At 36.2% G+C, this 17,692-nt stretch overlaps 2 protein-coding genes across 10 annotated transcripts in view; both read left to right on the forward strand.

The window, feature by feature from the left end:
* The window catches only part of Uevld (UEV and lactate/malate dehyrogenase domains), a 40,014-nt gene extending 37,016 nt beyond the window's left edge, over nucleotides 1-2,998 (forward strand). For 5 of the 7 annotated variants that reach the window (XM_077797513.1, XM_026414494.2, XM_026414495.2 and 2 more), the window contains 2 exons: nucleotides 1,573-1,696; nucleotides 2,320-2,998. In XM_077797513.1, the coding sequence (XP_077653639.1) occupies nucleotides 1,573-1,696; nucleotides 2,320-2,487 (292 nt within the window). In that variant the 3' untranslated portion in view covers nucleotides 2,488-2,998. Of the gene's footprint in view, nucleotides 1-1,572; nucleotides 1,697-2,319 lie in introns of those variants that run through there. The other 2 variants (XM_026414496.2, XM_026414498.2) reach the window with 2 other exon arrangements.
* A 4,013-nt stretch (nucleotides 2,999-7,011) lies between these two features.
* Nucleotides 7,012-17,692, forward strand: part of Tsg101 (tumor susceptibility 101) — a 60,772-nt gene continuing 50,091 nt past the window's right edge. Inside the window, exons 1-3 of one of the 3 annotated variants that reach the window (XM_026414489.2) lie at nucleotides 7,012-7,172; nucleotides 13,675-13,759; nucleotides 16,033-16,098. In XM_026414489.2, coding sequence (XP_026270274.1) covers nucleotides 7,131-7,172; nucleotides 13,675-13,759; nucleotides 16,033-16,098 — 193 coding nt within the window. In that variant the 5' untranslated portion in view covers nucleotides 7,012-7,130. Of the gene's footprint in view, nucleotides 7,173-13,672; nucleotides 13,760-14,285; nucleotides 14,386-16,032; nucleotides 16,099-17,692 lie in introns of those variants that run through there. The other 2 variants (XM_077797516.1, XM_026414490.2) reach the window with 2 other exon arrangements.

Genomic DNA, 17,692 nt, shown 5'->3' on the forward strand with positions numbered 1-17,692 from the left:
ATTATATAATCTTAATTTATAGATTTTTATTTGTTTGGTAGTTCTGGGTATTAAACCCAGGGCCTCAATCTGCTAAGCATTTATTTACACTACCACTAAGCAATATTCCTTGCAGTTTATCATTTTTGTGGTATGGGGGATGGAATGCAGGGGTGCACTACTGTTGAGCTACATCCAGCCCTTTATATTTATTTATTTTATTTTGAGACACAGTCTCACTATGTTGCTGAAGCTGGCCTCAAAGTTATGATCACCCTGCCTCAGCCTCCCAAGTAGCTAATATTACAGATATGCACCACCATGCCCAGCTCCTCCCTATACCTTTTGAAAGGAATAAATTTAAATGATTGTTTAATTTATATGGTTCTTTTAACAAAAATAACATATGCTTATTATAAAACTTCAAATACTACAGATATTTATAAAGTAGAATGTAAAGAGCTGGGGTAAATCTATCTTCCAGAGAATTTTAGTGTCCAGTTTTTTTTAATGCTTCTACAAATATATTATTATTATTTTTATAATAGACTTATGCTACTTACACTGTCTTGGAAATTTATTTTAAAAAATAAATTTGTGATATTTTTCCATATTATACATGACAATCTAGTATCTAATTTTTCAGGGGTCTTTTTGGTAGGATGTTATTTTTCCAGTACTGGGCACTGAACCTGGGGTGCTTTATCACTCAGCTACATTCCCAGCCCTTCTAAATTTTTTTTTTTTTTTACTTTGAGACAGGGTCTTGCTAAGTTGCTGAGGCTGGCCTCAAACTTGCAATTCTCCTGCCTCAGCTTCCCGAGTCAATGGAATTACAGGCGTATACCACTGGCTACCTATTCTTAAGAATAAAAGCTATATGATACTACATTTGGTAATAATTTATTTATTTATTTATTTTTTAATATTTTTTAGTTTTAGGTGGACACGATATATTTTATTTTTATGTGGTGCTGAGGATCAAACCCAGTGCCTCATGCATGCTAGGCATTCTACCACTGAGCCACAACCCCAGCCCGGTAATGATTTATTTAACGGTCCCCTTTTGATGAGTTGTTTCCAAATACAGAAAACATGTTTATGTGTATATCTTTACACATTTGAGTATATTACTATAGGATAAATTCCTAGAAGAATAATTTTTAGATCAGATGTTGCCAAATTTTTCTAAAATCTTAGATCACTTTATACTCTCAACAGTAGTTATAGGAATGCCTATGTATAGCTTCTTCAAATTTAGTTATCAGACTTTTAATCTTTGCCAGGGGTAATAGGCAAAACTGGTATTTATTGTTTTAATTCCTAATTAGTTAAATCATCAGGGTGGTGAGAATCTTTTAAAGCATCTGTATGTTCTCTCTGTGAACTATGAATCTGACATTTTAAGGAAAGCTTAAATAATCATTCAATTATCTGAAAGCCTTCCTAAAACCACTGCTGTATAACTCTTATTTCTGTGCATAAAAACACCTAGTTAATGCCTTAAACAGAATGTAAAACTAAATGGTGAATATTTTTTGCATTTTCTAAGGTCTTTTTTTGTTTTGTTTTGTTTTGTTTTTTGTAATCTAGAGCCATGGAACTATTAAAGGTAAAAGGTCAAAAATCCTGGTCTGTTGGACTATCTGTAGCTGACCTGGTCGACAGTATTGTAAACAATAAAAAGAAAGTACATTCTGTATCAATTTTAGCAAAGGTAATGGTTATTCTCATTGTCTCATATTTTAAACTTTCATATTAATAATATAAAACCAGCAAAACTGTTGTTCACACTCTAATGCAGGTGTCTTCAATGTCACCAGCTTTCAGTGTAAGATGTTGGAGGAGGCACTTCAGCCTAAGCCCTATGCTATTTAACTGTGAGAAGTCTGGATCTCTACCAGGTTGTCCTCTCACCCTCATGTAATTTTTGGGAATCTCCAAGCAGTGTTTATATATTCCATAAACAACTTCTGGTTGTTATTTATTACATGAGCCAGCCACATCACCTCAAACTGATGTGCCAACTTGTCTCAGCTAGTTATCAGTCTGTTTCTCCAACTGTCTGTCTTTTGCTGCTTTTACCCAGAGCATAAATTCCCTAGAGTATAGCTAAGATGAAACACAAATACTTAATCACTTTCGTGAAGACTTAGAATACCCGGACCAAAATACAATATGGAAAAGAAAATTTAAAAAAGGTTACTGTATTGTACCCAGATTCCATGGGATGTCCCTCTCCAAGGAATCTACTTTGTCCATCTTTTTCTTATGATATGACCTTTTTTTTTTTTTTGCAGTGATTCACTTCTATTATAATCCCTATATTTTTCATTTTAGGGATATTATGATATAAATAGTGAAGTGTTTTTAAGTTTACCTTGCATCCTTGGAACTAATGGAGTATCTGAAGTCATTAAAACCACAGTGAAGGAAGACACAGTGACTGAGAAACTCCAAAGCAGTGCATCCTCAATCCATGGTCTCCAACAACAGTTAAAACTTTGACTCTCAAACACAGTTACCTGAAAGAAAAGATCATTTAATTTTGCCAACATATATTAGATTTGAGTATGTCTGTGTCTTATTTATCTTACAAACTGCTTGGTTAAGGTAGATGGTTTCTTGGTTAGCTTTGTCATTTGATCCTGAAGGAGTTAGATAAGGAAGGAGAAAAAAATCTAATTTCATTCGGGATTCTTAACATATCTATACTGTTCTTTAAGTTACAACAAGGACAAACATGCATCTGCAGTATGTAATATTTTAAATTATGTACCCCAAACTCAAAGCACATTAATCACTTTGGAGATATACTGAAAGAAATGCATTTTATAAAGGTTACCTTTTGACATTTATAATAAATATGATAACCTAAAGATCCAGAATGGGCCTTATTTATAAAATCTGTGCTAGGTGCATATTCAAAAGATTGATAGTTTAATGTTGGTGTTCTTTTGCAAAATACGGTTGGTAATAATGGTAAGACATTTTCTTTTCCTTTTCAAATTCATTAGCTACCAGAACTGGGAAAGAATTTTATTTTATTTTATTTTTTTTTTTAAAGAGAGAGAGAGAGAGAGAGAGAGAATTTTTTTAATATTTATTTTTTAGTTCTCGGCAGACACAACATCTTTGTTGGTATGTGGTGCTGAGGATCGAACCCGGGCCGCACGCATGCCAGGTGAGCGCGCTAACGCTTGAGCCACATCCCCAGCCCCGGGAAAGAATTTTATATGCACTTTAAAATAGTAAAAGGCAAATGTAAAATTTTTAACATATAAAGAAAAAGTATATGTAATTTAATTTCCAGTAGGATTTCCTTTCTGAAATTGTCTATAACCTCTTCTTGGACTATATAAGATCCCCCACATGACATGTGATAGTAGTAGAAGCATGGAAGAAATGTATGTTTTGGTAGAAACAGATTATGAGTAAAACCTTTTCTTTTAAAGCCAAAATATGAAGACTTCATAAAAACCATTGGTCTTAAGGGATAGAGGCTGAGTGGACTGATGGTTCTGAGCAAATCCTTTAACCACTCCAGAAGAAACAATTCAGAGTACATATGCTTTAGAAATGAATCATTAACAATGTTTTTAAAATTTTTTTTTTTGGTTGTAGATGGACACAATATTTATTTTTATGTGGGTGCTAAGGCTAGAACATTCCTCACACCTGTGAGGCAGGTGCTCTACCACTGAGCTACAGCCCCAGCCCCTCATTAATAATGTTTTCACGCGTTAAATAGAGCATATTATTACTATTTTGATACACAACTAATAGTAACAGCTAACATCAACACTATGTAACAGGAATTATAATTAGCACTTTACTATTTTATTGAATCCTCATAATAACCCACTAAGGTAGGGTCTATTATCATCATCTTATAGAGGAGTAGTTAAAATTTATAGTCTTTACTTTTTTAAGGTACTAATAGGGATAAAATGCTTAACGGCCAAAATAGTGATCACAAGACCCTAAAGTTGAGGTCCTAAATACTAGGAAAAATTACTTTCATTCTCTAAAAGTTTACTTTTAAAAAACAAAAATTTTTAGAAAGACTAATTCCCTAGCTTCCTAATCTGTCCTCAGCAAACAGCAGAGGCAGCTATGAACTGAGATAGGCTTTTATTTAGTCATCTAGTTATTTATTTGGAACTTATTATACTCCAGGCACTAACAGTGAACATGCCTGGACGAGGTACAAGCATTCCTGATCCTTATAATCTAGTATGGGAAACACAATAAATCAAATCCTACATATGTACAATTCCAATTGTAGTAAGTACCGTGAAGAAATCCAAAGTGTCTTGTAAACATAATAGGTACATACAAATCTGGGCAGAGAGATAGGAGCCAAATGGTTTATAAGGGTAGACACCTTGTAGAGGGTAAACAGTCATTCTAATGCTCACTTAATAAAAGTGGTGAACTTCAGTAATTAAGGTAACATTCAGTATCCCATGTTTATTAAGAAAGTAAAAAAGTATTTAATATGCTTGGAAAGATTCCCACCAGATTAACTGGATAAAAATTGTGGACATTTGGGGTGGGGGTGTAGTTCAGTTCTAGAGCATTTACCTAGCACACACAGACTCTGGGTACTGTCCCAGCACTATAAAAACAATGACCAAAACCATTTGGATATTTGAAGAGATAAGCATTACATTTTATTTGATTTGATTATTTTGGTTTTATTCTAACAATGTATCCTTTTTTATGAAATAGTAAAACTGAAAGAAACATATCTTATATTTTTAACTAGCCTTTTATAATAAGTGATAACTAATCAAAAATTTGGTAATTTCTAAAATCTTAATTTATAACTTTTTTCTTTTCTTTCTCTAATATATTCTTGAACAACAATCTAACTGCAAAATATTACTGTCTCCTAGATAAATTGCCAAGAGTTCACTACATTAATTATAACAGGAACATGACAACACAACATTTAGAGTACCTACTGTTATTCCAAATATTGTGTTAGAATTTGAATATTCCAAGATGAACAATGGTCCTTACCCTCTAGAAGGCCACAATATAGAAGTAATTCTGCTTCAGACATTCCCTTGAATATTGAGTATTAGTAATTATGTTGTTAAGTTCCACATATATGTCAAGAAGCAACTACCACCAACTACCACCTCACTATGATTTGGTGATAATTTAACATTCAGTGCTTCTGTTAACTTTCACTTTTTTTTCTTTCCATAATTATGCAGTGCCTCTTCTTGTTATGATTTTTAGTGGGGCTTGTATTAAAAATGCTTTTGTGATACTATAGTAGAAGATATATTTTTACTTTCCAATTTATATTGTTTTCCTTAAATATCAAGAATAATGAATAAAGTTTGATTTTTAAATTCACCATGTGATGCCTGATTTATTCAAGTTAAAGGAAGTTTGTTAAGATTTGGAGATTTGTTTCATATAATTCACATAGCACCCAGTACATTTAATTACTTAAGTGACTCTTAAAATGAGATTGGATTTTATCAACTGTTTTCAAAGTTTTAAAAATTATTTTAGCAAAACTTTTTGTTGTTGTTCTAATTGAAGTTACTTCTGAACAAGCTATGACTTTGAGAACATTTTGAAAACCATATTTTTAAGCAACATAAAAGAGCAGGAGCAGTAGAACTGACCTTTTGGTTTGACTAGAGCTAACATATGATTGTCCAGGAATAATATATATCTCTTAAATTGCCTTTATGTGTCTGTATTGACAACACTTTATAATATCTCCACATACTTTCAATTAGGCCCTTCTGTGTCTGTGACTTTCACTTAGATGCCAGCTTAGAAGGGAATCAATACCATAGTCTGTTCTCATCAGCACTATATTAAAATCATTCAAATGAATCATACTTCACATAATCAAACCTAAGTTTTACAATACTTTGACACTGTGCTTGTAAAACTGGTGATGATGTGGAATAATGACTAATATAATTCATTATAACGAGCCAAGCCTGGTGGCACATGTCTGTAATACTAGAACTCTGCGAGGCTGAGGCAGGAGAAAAGGAATTTCAAGGCAAGCCTAGGCAACTTAACAGGACCCTATATCAAAATAAAATAAGGCCTGGAGATGTAGCTCAGTGGTTAAAGTGCTTGCATAGCATGCACAAACCCCTGGGTTCAATCCCCAGTATTACAAAAAACAAGTTACCATAACCCCAAGGGTGCTCTGCCACTAAGCTACATCCTCAGTCCCTTTATTTTACTTTAAGACAGGGTCTCTGCTAAATTGCTGAGGGTGGCCTTGAACTTGTGATCTTCCGAAAGGCTCACTACCTATTCTTGCACTATACAAGACCATGAAGATCTGAAAATACGCCTGCCCCAAGGACTTGTATTTGGTGGACAGGCTGGTAGTTGAACACAAAGCAAGGTAGAATGCAGCCTGTATTTTCAACTGCGTCTAAGCAGACAAGAAAAGTTCTAACTTAGGAAAGGTATCTTGGTGAAGAAATTATTGTCTGGCTTCCTGAAAAACAAGGGCTTTCTACACTTCGCCCTTGCAAAAGTAGTTTTAAAAAGACAAAAACACCTGATAACCAAAGAAACCTTGGGCGTCTTCTAATGTAAGCCGCTCATCTTAGAGATGGAAGGAAAAAAAAAATAAAGGCGAAACTAGAAGGGTATTTGCCTACTATTCTCACAAGAGTAAGTCGGTAGCAGAACATTTCTGCCAGAACAATACCCTCCCACTTGATGAATCAGTCGTTAGTGCTCACTGGAAATCCATCATACTTCTTGCCCTTTCTGCACCTGCTTCCTAAGTCTTAAGGTGACTGAAATACCTGCCAGTCTTATCCAAGCCCAGAGCCTCGACACTCGAGTACACCTGCCCTCATTTTGGGGAGTCAGTCGGTGGAGTACGACAACGCCAGAGGCGACTTGATATAAACCCACACTACGACTGAACTCCGCCGCTTGGCGCGTACAACACTCTGGGCAGGAACGCGGCCTCGGAAGTGACGTAGCGGAAGTGGAAGTGCTGTGGTGGTGCTGACTTCCTGTTGTTAGAGGCGGGGGGGTGGGGGGCTGGCCGCTTGGAGTGCGATTGTGTTGGGCTGCCTGGGCGGCCCGGGAGCGGCTGACCCTCTGCCTGCGGGGACCGGAGTCGCTAGGCGTCCGTCATGGCGGTGTCGGAGAGCCAGCTCAAGAAAATGGTGTCCAAGGTGAGGCCGCGACGCTCTCTCAGCCCCGCGCGCGCCCACCACTCCCGCGCTTGGCCCGGACCGGACCAGCCAAGCCCAGCCCAGCTAGTCTCCCGAGCTGGCTGGAAGCCTCAGTGCGGTCCTCCGCTGCCTTCGCGGCCCCCACTCCCGAGGCGTCAAAGGCCTCGGAATCTGTTTATACCCTGGTAGGGAAAATGGGGGGCGGCCGGCGACCGTCAACAAAGGCGCAGAGGCTGTCTGCCACCTGCCGCCCGTCCTTCGCTCTTCGGGAGAGTTTGGAGCCTTCTGTCGGGCGGTATAGTTTTCCTCTTAAAATGTATAAACACAGCCGGTCGTGCTTAGTTTCTGATCTAAGGTGCCAGAAACCCGTCAGTCTGCCCTTCCCTCGCTGGGGAAACTGGCCTTTGCAGTTTTGTATCCCCCGCGTAACTCAACACCGGGCCGGCGAGAGAGTAGAATTGGCTCGGTTAAATCAAAACGTCCAAAATAACAGTCCTTCGCTACCTCGGGAGCGTGAGTTTAAATTACAGTCCCCACAACTCAACTAGTGTATTTTTTTTTTCATTTTTAAAACAATCAGGCATTTTGCATTTTAAAGTCGTGGTTTAATTTGGTAATCACTTCAAAATGTGGTACTTGACCGGAGTGGAACGGTTTGGTTTTGTTTTGCGGGGGGGGGGGGGTAATTTTAAATTAATTGGAATAACATGTAAAGTGGTCGAGAGTTGAGCCTTCCCCAGTTCAATGGCTTAGCTTTAGATAGTTTGGTCAAAGCAGAATTGGTTTCTACCAATTATCCTCGGTTTAAGCAGTTTTCAACTTATAATAAAGCGCACTATTATTTATAACACTTTTGTTTTTCCCTTTTTTAAAAAAAAAAAGTGCTTAACTGAAGACCAAATAACTTCTAAAGAGAAAGTTTCATGGAGGGCCTGAGGCATGAGGATTGCAAGCTCAAAAGCCAGCCTCAGTAACTTAGGGAGATCCTGATTCAAAATAAAATATTCAATCCCAGTACCAAAAAGAGAGAGAAAATTTCAAAATAGAGAATGTCTCCTACACAAAAAGTACATTAAATAGTATTTTGGAAATTGATAGTGTATTTTAGAGAAAAGTAAAGCAGGCTAGGCCCTTAGTACCCTAAGTAGCTTAGTGAAACCCTGTCCCAAAATAAAAAACATAAAGGACTGGGGATTGGTTCCATGTTAAAGTGACCCTAAATTCAATCCACAGTACCAAACAAAAGAAGAAAAAAAAAAGTTAACCAGGAACTAGAAATAGAGTGCTAGTGGGTAGAAAATGGGGTTAGGTTACAATTTTATATCAGAGTAAAGGAAGAGAGTCGGTTTAGACATTAAACTTCAGTGGTTGGGAGATTTTGGAGGCCCTAACAAGCTGTTATAAGGATTTGACATTTAGTTGGACAATGATGGCAGGTGTTTTAACAGTAGTGTTCAACAAAACTGCGTTTAAACTAGACTTCAGGGGTACTAGTGGAGGCACAGTCATTTGTGAAGAGGCTTTTGAAATAATCTAGATGAGAAATGCTGGCAATATGACCAGGATTGTACCTGTGGAGGTAATGAGAAGTGATCAAACTGTAGAGTGTTTTGAAAGTAGTGTTAGCAGAATTTTCTGATAGATTTGCTGTGGATGTGAAGGAAAGAGAGTCACCAAGGATAACTTCAAGTTTTGGGTCTGAACAGATAGAGGGGTATAGATGTAGGAAGAGTCACTTTGGGAGGGAAGATAAGGAGATAATTTTTGGTCAGGTTCAATTTGACTTTCATATAACTTTCATTGAATATTCAAATGCAGCTGTCAAACCAGTAACTGGATATACAGTACTCCCTCTTTTATCTACAGAGATCCCAAGACCCACAGTAGATTCCTGAAACTGGACAGTACTGAACACTGTATATATTATGTTTTTCTCCTATATATACATATCTATTATAAAGTTTAATTTATAAAAGGCATAGTAAAGTTATCAATAACTATTAATAAAATAGAGCAGTCATGACATATACTCAATAAAATTGCTGGCTCATTGCTTGTGCACTTTGTGGCTGTTATTAAAATAAGAGTTATTTGAACAGCACTGCGACAGTTGATCATGACTGAGATGCCACTGACACAGATAGCATAAACAGTTTGGATTTGCTGGGGAAAGGGATGATTCAATTCCTGGGTGGGACAGAGTGGGACAGCATGAGATTTTATTACAGAATTCACATTACTCAGAACTACATGCAATCTGAAACTTATCAATTGCTTACCCTTGGAATTTTCCATTTGATATTTTCAGACCAAGTTTGACCATGGGTAACTGAAATTGAAAAGTGAAAGACCCCTATACATTTTTGAAGTTCAAGGAAGAGGTTCAGACTGGAAATTTTTAATCTGGAGATTTTCAACATGTAAATGTTATTTAAAAACAAGGGGAACACTACCACAGGGGCGAGTCTAGATAGAGAAGAGGACCAAGGACTCAGTCCTGCAGCTTAATAACATTAATTGATGAAGAAAGAGAAAGAACCAGCAAAGAGACTAAGGAGGAATAGTCACAGAGAAGAGGAAATTAAGCATTGATTGGCATTCTGGAAATTATGTTTTAAGAGGAAGTAATCAGCACTGTAGTTGTATCTCAGTGCTAGAACACACTTCCTAGCATGTGTGAAGCACTGGGTTTGATCCTCAGCACCACATAAAAGTAAATAAAATAGAGGTATTATGTCCATCTACAACTAAAAACATCTAAAAAGTGGGGTGGAGGATCAGCTGGGTGTGGTGGCACATGCCTGTAATCCCTGTGGCATGGGATTCTAAGACAGGAGGATTGCAAGTTCAAGGCCAGCCTCAGCAACTTGGTGAGATCCTTTCTTAAAACAAACAAAAAAAAATTTAAAAAGGGCTGGGGATGTAGCTCAGTAGTCAAGCACCTCTGAGTTCAATTCCCAGTACCCCTACCCTGCCACCAAAAGAAAATAAAAGAGGAAGAAGTTAACTTGGTCAGATACCAACGGTAGGTTAAGTAAGATGAAGGTAGAACTGGCCTTTGCACACCCTGTTGTAGGTATTGGTGACCTTGATGAGCAATTTTACAGTGAAGTGGTAGGTACAAAATATATATATAACCTTGAAGTGTTCCTTGAGTCCTCTTTCCTTCACTTCCACAGAAAATCATGCTAGCTCTACCTTCAAAGTACATCCAGAATCTGATCACTTCTCACTGGACAGATACAGAATGTCCAGAATTGGAGTGAGTGTGAAAAGAATGGGTCTAGACAGTGAGCATCAGTGGTTGCTAACATCATAGGGATACCCAGATATCAGTGTGCTTCTCAGTGGAAAAATATTACCTATGAAATGATCTTGCTTAAGAGAGAGGGGAAGAAAATATGTATATATAAAAATCATGAAGGGCTGGAGTTATGGCTCGGTGGTACAGCGCTTGCCTGGCATGTGTGAGGCCCTGGGTTGGATCCGCAGTGCCGCATATAAATAAATAAGAAAAATAAAAGATCCATTGACAACTAAAAAAATTTTTTTTTAAATCATGAAAATCGTTGCTTCTTGATCCAGATACTTATTGATAGGAACATGTATATTAAAATATACCAAAGGGATGCAGTTAGCAAATTTCAAACTATGGGAACCTCTATAAGACAAATGAACAGGTATCTTCAACAAATAAATGGGGGGGATAAAAATAGAGATGAGCTCATCAATTAAACAGTAGATAAGTAAAATGTGGTATATCCATATAATAAGAATTAAAATGAATGATACTGACATACTGGTACACTCTACATACGGATGAACCTCTAAAATATGGAAAGTAAAAGAAGTTAGTGATTAAAGATAATATGATTCTGATAATATGAAATATCTAGGATAATCAAACCTATAGAGATAGAAAGTAGATTAGTGATTGGTCGTCTAGGTGAAATAGGGGGTGAGAAGAATGAAAAGTTATTGTTAGAGGGTATTGGGTTGGTTTTTTTTTTTTTTTTTTTTGTCATTGTTGTTTGGTTTGGTCCTGGAGATTGAATTCAGAGGGCTTTACCATTGAGCCACATCCCTGGCCCTTTTTATTTTGACATAGGATCTCAACTAAGTTGCACAGGACCTCGATAATTGCTTAGGCTGACTTCAAACTTGCAGTCCTCCTGCCTCAGCCTCTGGAGGGTATTGATTTCTTTTGAGAATAATGAAGATGTAAAAATTGATTGCAATGATGATTTTACCATTCTAAATATACCAAAAACGATTGAAATGTACACTCTAAATATGTGAATTATATCTCAAAGCTATAAAAAAGATAGATGAGAAAATCTGTACATTTAAAAGAGACTTAAGATTTTAAATTGCAGTGGACTTAATTTGGATGCTTTTTCAAAAAATTAAATATGATATAACATTGAATATTTGATAATATCAAGTTATTAGCCACTATTTAATGTGATACTAGTATTATGATTTTTAAAAGTTGTTTTAAAGATATAAAATATTTATGTGTGAGAGGATATGATGTTATTTATGATTTGCTTCAGAATAAAATTGAGAGAAAAGTGAATGGAGTTATAGAGTAAATGAGATTGGCTGTTAATTGATTATTGTTGACTCTGTGTGTTAGATATAAGGGTGCACATTATACTCTTCTAATTTTGGATATGTTTGAAATTTTCCACTATAGAAAGTTTTTGAAAGAAAGCATAGAAAAGGCAATGTAAGACAGCAAATGTAGGCAGCTACTTGTATGAGTTTGTTTAGTTTTGTGGAGCTAGGGAAGGAAGCCTGCTGTGTATGGTAGACAGACTCTCTACTGAGATAAATCTCCAGCCTTCCTTATTGCCGCAGTCTGGCTGGGCACAAAATCACGAGCCACTCACACCTTGTAGATTCAAAAAGCAATTCTTTATTCCCGAACTCACACCGGCACTCTACACACGTTCTGGGGAAATCCACACACTCCACCAGTCTCTGAATCCCAAATACTTTCTGAATCCCAGGAGAACTCGAGGGGAACTCAAGGAGCCTGAGGCAGCAGGATACGCCCTATTCCCAGCAGGATACACCTTAAACCTGGAACTGCCCTAAACCCAAGGAGTACCCTAAACCCGGATCCGCCCTGGTCCTTGAGCAAGGTCACCTTACATGCAATGTCGCTGCAAATGACCTGGGTCATGCCATGCATCATTCCTACTTGGCAGTGGCTCTCAGCACCTTATATGAGTTTTTGTTTGCTTATTTGTTTGTTTTTTATATAAAGAGGAACTGAGATGTGACTGCTAGAGAGACTGGGAGTTTAGGAATGTAGCTTGTGTAACTAAGATGGGAGAATTAAGAACATGTTTATATGTTAATAGGACTGGTTACATAGCATGGAAAAATTGGTATTACAGTAGGAGGAGGGAAAGAATGGACTTTGAATAGAACTAGATTTATTTCTTAATTTTAAAAATATTTTCCCCCTTATTATCTATCATTCTTTTTTTAGTAGTCTCTGTGGGACTTTTTGGACTGTATTCTAATCCTTTTATTGAATGATTTGGGTCTGCTCTCAGATTTTTTTGGTTTTTTATTTCGTATTCTTTGAGTATTCTTATTTAATGGATACAATATTATTATTTTCTTCTTTGAAGTTATTAATATTTATTGTTTATGAAGTTTTTCTTGCTTTACCTGTTACTTGTTAGGGTTTTTTAATTGTTGTTTTTGTTTTGGTACCCAGGGGCACTTTATCACAGCACATCCCCAGCCCTTTTGATTTTTTTTTTGTTGTTGTTGTTTGTTTGTTTTGAGAAAGGATCTGTTGCTGAGGCTGGCCTTGAACTTGTGATCCTCTTGCCTCAACACTTCCCCTCTCTGTCCCTGTTCCTCCAGAGGCACTGGAATTACTGCCTTGGACCACCAAACTGGATGTTCTTGTTTTCAGTTTGTTTGGGTCCCCGACTTGCTTATTGGAGTATTTGTTTTTGGAATAGATAAACTGTTCATTTTTAAGAAAGAAGCACTAAAAACTTCATGTGCATGGTCAGTTTGTCAATTGATGAGCTTGGAAGTGTTGTGATCAGAGTCCCTGATCTTATCTCCTGCCAGGATCTTCTGGAGAAGAATGGAACAAGATTTAATAAAAGGAAAAAGGAGAGATAATTATGGGCTAAAGGGAAGTCTGGAAAAGAATTCATTAAGAAGAGGGAGAGAGATATGTAAGCTAAGTCTTCAAAAATGACCAAGATTTTATTTGGTAGGTCCTTTTACATTGGACAGAAGAGCTAAAATGGAGGTTGGTAGCTTTGGTAAAGGTTTCAAATAGGTGATAGGAAGGAAAGTAACTGAGGCCCTTTCAGGCTTTAATTAATATTAATAATTGACAAAAACCAGTTTAACTTTAAGAAGAGTGCTATGAAGAAAACAGGATTTTAAAAAAATTAATCTAGAATAAAATAACAAGGCTTGGTTTTACTCTAAATTATTTTGTGATTTTGCTTTTCAGTACAAATACAGAGACCTAACTGTACGTGAAACTGTCAATGTTATTACTCTGTACAAAGATCTCAAACCTGTATTGGATTCATATGGTGAGTTTAATCAATACCTATTACTGTATTTTGAATTTGCTTACTCTTTTTATTAATGATTATAGTTTTCTTGCTTGCTTGTTAAGTTTGTTTTTTCAGTTGTAGAATTGAACCTCCACCCAACATAAGTGTTAAGCAATAGGGTATTATATTTGTTCAAATATAAAGTTTAAACAACAACAAAAAAAATTGATATAGAACTGTGCAAGTTTAGACCTAGGAGGAAATTTGTTTGTTTTGCAGTGCTGGGGTTCAGACTCATGGCCTCATGCTTATGGGCCCTACCACAGACTCTTAGCCCCACCCTTTTTAAAAAAAAAAAAGGTTCTAAGAATCTCACTTAAGTAGCTGTGGCTGGCCTCAAACCTGGTTCTAACATGTAGTCTATCACCTAGAGGAAAGAAAAAATATTGTACAGTATATCTTAAAGATACTTAGCTTAAAGTTACTGATGCTTAATCCCATCCCCCCCATCCCCCAGCATCTCTCTGAGCCAAATCGTCAGCCCTTTTTATGTTTTATTTAGAGACAGTTTCACTGAGTTACTTAGAGCCTCACTAAGATGCTGAGGCTGGCCTTGAATCATGATCCTACTGCCTCAGCCTCCCAAGTTGCTGGGATTACAGGTATGCATCATTGTGCCCAGCATAGGAACACTTTTGACAAACCTATATTGTGAACTGTGTCTTGTGTTTTATAATAAGGAAAATTTTTATTAATATTATTTTTGATTCTGTAGAGTAGGTAAGATGGTGTTTTTGTTTTTTTTACTTTCTATTGAGAAAAAAATAAAGTTGGAATTTAAGAGATGACAACACCTGGAACTTTTCTCTTTTTTGTCTCCATCATATCCAGTTCATTCTCTTCAACCCTGCTTCATAGTGTGCCAGGGCTTTTATCCATTATGAAGCCTTTTGCTCTGAAAGCAGTGAACTGAATTTTGTAGCTGAGACTTTATGAATTCCACTTACACCTATGGCTTTGTAAACTTTAGGTCCTAAAAGAGAGGTGAGAGGCAGCAGAGAGGTAGTCAGTTCTGCTTTTCCTAAGCAACAAGGACCTGAAACAATTGTGTTCTCCTAAACCTAGGACAAGATTCTTCCTCATTTCAATTTTATTTTTGTCCACACACTATCCCATAGTATTTTGATCTGCAAAACCTTCATATTTACCAAAATTAAAGTTAGTTTTACAATAGCTTCAGTTTGGAGAAAATGATTGAGGCTTGAACTTTTGTGTAAGTGTATAGCTTTTACTTGATGCTGAGAGAATAACCTTGATGAACAAAACTGATGAAGGTTCCATCATCATCAAAAAAGTCTTGTATAACTTCATATGGCTTGACCAAATCTAAATCATCGTTATTAAAATACTTTTAAAGTAAACAAAGATATTCTTATTTGAAAATGTTCAAAATTAGAATAAATTACAACCCGGTTTATAATTGTCAGTAATAAAACAACTGACGTCATCAGTGTAATGTGTATTCTTGTAGTATGTATTACAACCTTGTCCTCTCTATATGGTATGGTGTGCATTCCAAGTCAACACAGATTACTACCCTAATAAATCAGTGTAGAAAAATGTGAAATAAAAAAAATACATATTGAAAGATGTCATTTACAGTTAACTGTGGACACTTTTTTGTACATTTAATACTGTGTTTGATACTACATTAGAATTGAGAATGACAGGATAAACACCTGGGGATTTCTAAAATATGATACTAGGCTAACATTTAGTATGGTATTTGAAAGTGATGATGTGAGTGCTTGCGTGTGTCTGTGTCTGTGTCTGTCTCTGTCTCTGTCTGTCTGTCTGTCTGTCTGTCCCAGGGCCTCATGCATACATTGTTTAGTTGGATACCAAGAACTCATATTTACTGGGACTATGGTACTCACATTAGTTTTTGCAAGTAATTCAAAGCGTCTTTCCTTTACTCACTGAAAAGCTGATCCCCTTGAGTGAATCAACAAAGGATTCTTTGTTATTGGACAGAATGGATGATACATTAACAAGTTAGCCCCTTTCAAGGATAATAGTGAATTTTAACTATTGTTTCTAAAAGAATAACTTGTATGAGAGTATCTACAAAAATGCTCATGATTAAATCTTTGTTCTGGGGCTGGGGTTGTGGCTCAGAGGTAGAGCACTGACCTACCATGCTTGATGCACTGGGTTCATTCACCAGCACCACATAAAAATAAAGATATTGTGTCCACCTAAACTAAAAAATAAATATTTTTTAAAAAATCTTTGTTCTTTCCTTTCAGTATTTAATGATGGCAGTTCCAGGGAATTAATGAACCTTACTGGAACAATTCCTGTGCCTTATAGAGGTAAACGTCTTATTTATGTTTCCAGTTCAGATGTATTTGACGACATAATAAATATGTTGCCAAAAGTTAGAAGTAAATTGAACCTACTTTGTCAAAGCTTTCATGATGACTGAGATTTTAACTTCTGTTTTAACTTTAATTTTAACTTCTGTTTTAATTTGGCAGCAGCAGCTCATATTTCAGCTTTTTATAAGGCTTCTTATCAAGACGTCCTGTGCCTAATTGCATTGGAGAAATTTATTGTTTTAGAGAATAGGAGAATTTTGAAACTAAAAAGCGATCTCAGATGGCTGTTCATTCAGCCTCCACGCCATTCAGTCTTTTCTGACTATGCCAGATTGTATAGTTGTATAGGAGGATTTAAAGTTGAGACAGAATTAGGTTTGAATTCTTACTCTCTAATTGCTCAGGTTTGTCACTAGAAGTATCTCTAGTATTTGAATAATAGTACCTAACTCAGGGAAACCGAGAATTCATTGAGAATAATATAGGTAAAGGATGTATAACAGAGTCTGGTAATAATTAGCAGACAATAAATAGTAGCTACTATTTATGTGAGGTTTGTAATAATGTTGATGATGGATAATTAGTCTGTTAGCCAGTCAGTCTTCCTCTGGTGGAATACCTACAGTGATAAAAGTGCGCTCAGCTTCAAAAGAAACTTGTTTTTGGACAGCTCTGTTAATTATTCCTGTGACCTATAACTTACCCATTGATTTCACTTAGTACTTGCTGTGCATGAGGTAATAGGGATAGGGGTTATGGACACAAAGATGAATAATGGGTACATCTTTTCTGGAACAATCTACATTAATAACAAAAACAGGGAATAAATGAGATTTACATGTCTATAGGTGCTTATAGAATAATAAAATTTTTAAGATACAGTGAAATTTCAAAGGAGAACAAGGCCACATGGGAAAATCACAGAGGTAATGACATTTGAGCTTCCTATTAAAAGACGAGTCAACCTTTTATAATAGGATGCATATTATAGATGGGGGCGGGGATACTTAATCAAGCATTAGCACTGTGTAAAGCAAATATGGAAAGCTTAGGTAGGACTCAGTGAAAGTCAAGATTACTAATTCTGTCCTTACCCTCAGGAAATAAACTCTGTTGAAGGAAATAGGTTATAAGTAACATAGTTTACAAATGTACATTACTCCGGGAAATTCTTCATTTACACAAAGCAGAGAATTCTGGGTGGTGGGAAAAACTTATGTTTTATATATTACCCTATGTCCTATTGGAACTTCCCATTATTGTTCACTCTAGGTAATTCTGGGCTAAAACAACAAATCTGAAGTCCTATAACTATCTAATATCTTCAGATGACATTTATGTGCAGGGAACTATTTCTAAGGGGAAAATGCATATAAATTATGTTAGGTGATTCAGATAGTTGCTTGGAACATTGGACTTTGAGCATAGTAAGAAAATACTGTGATTTTTGTTTAATATATTAACTATCAGATTCTTTAAGATGCTTCATTTTGACTACATATAGTCAGATTTCTCACCTCAGATTGTTTCATAAAGCAAAAAGAAGAGAATGACATGAATGATTCTGAGTAATTACCACTGAAAAGGC

This window comes from Urocitellus parryii, chromosome 4, assembly GCF_045843805.1.
Source record: "Urocitellus parryii isolate mUroPar1 chromosome 4, mUroPar1.hap1, whole genome shotgun sequence".
Taxonomy (NCBI): domain Eukaryota; kingdom Metazoa; phylum Chordata; class Mammalia; order Rodentia; family Sciuridae; genus Urocitellus; species Urocitellus parryii.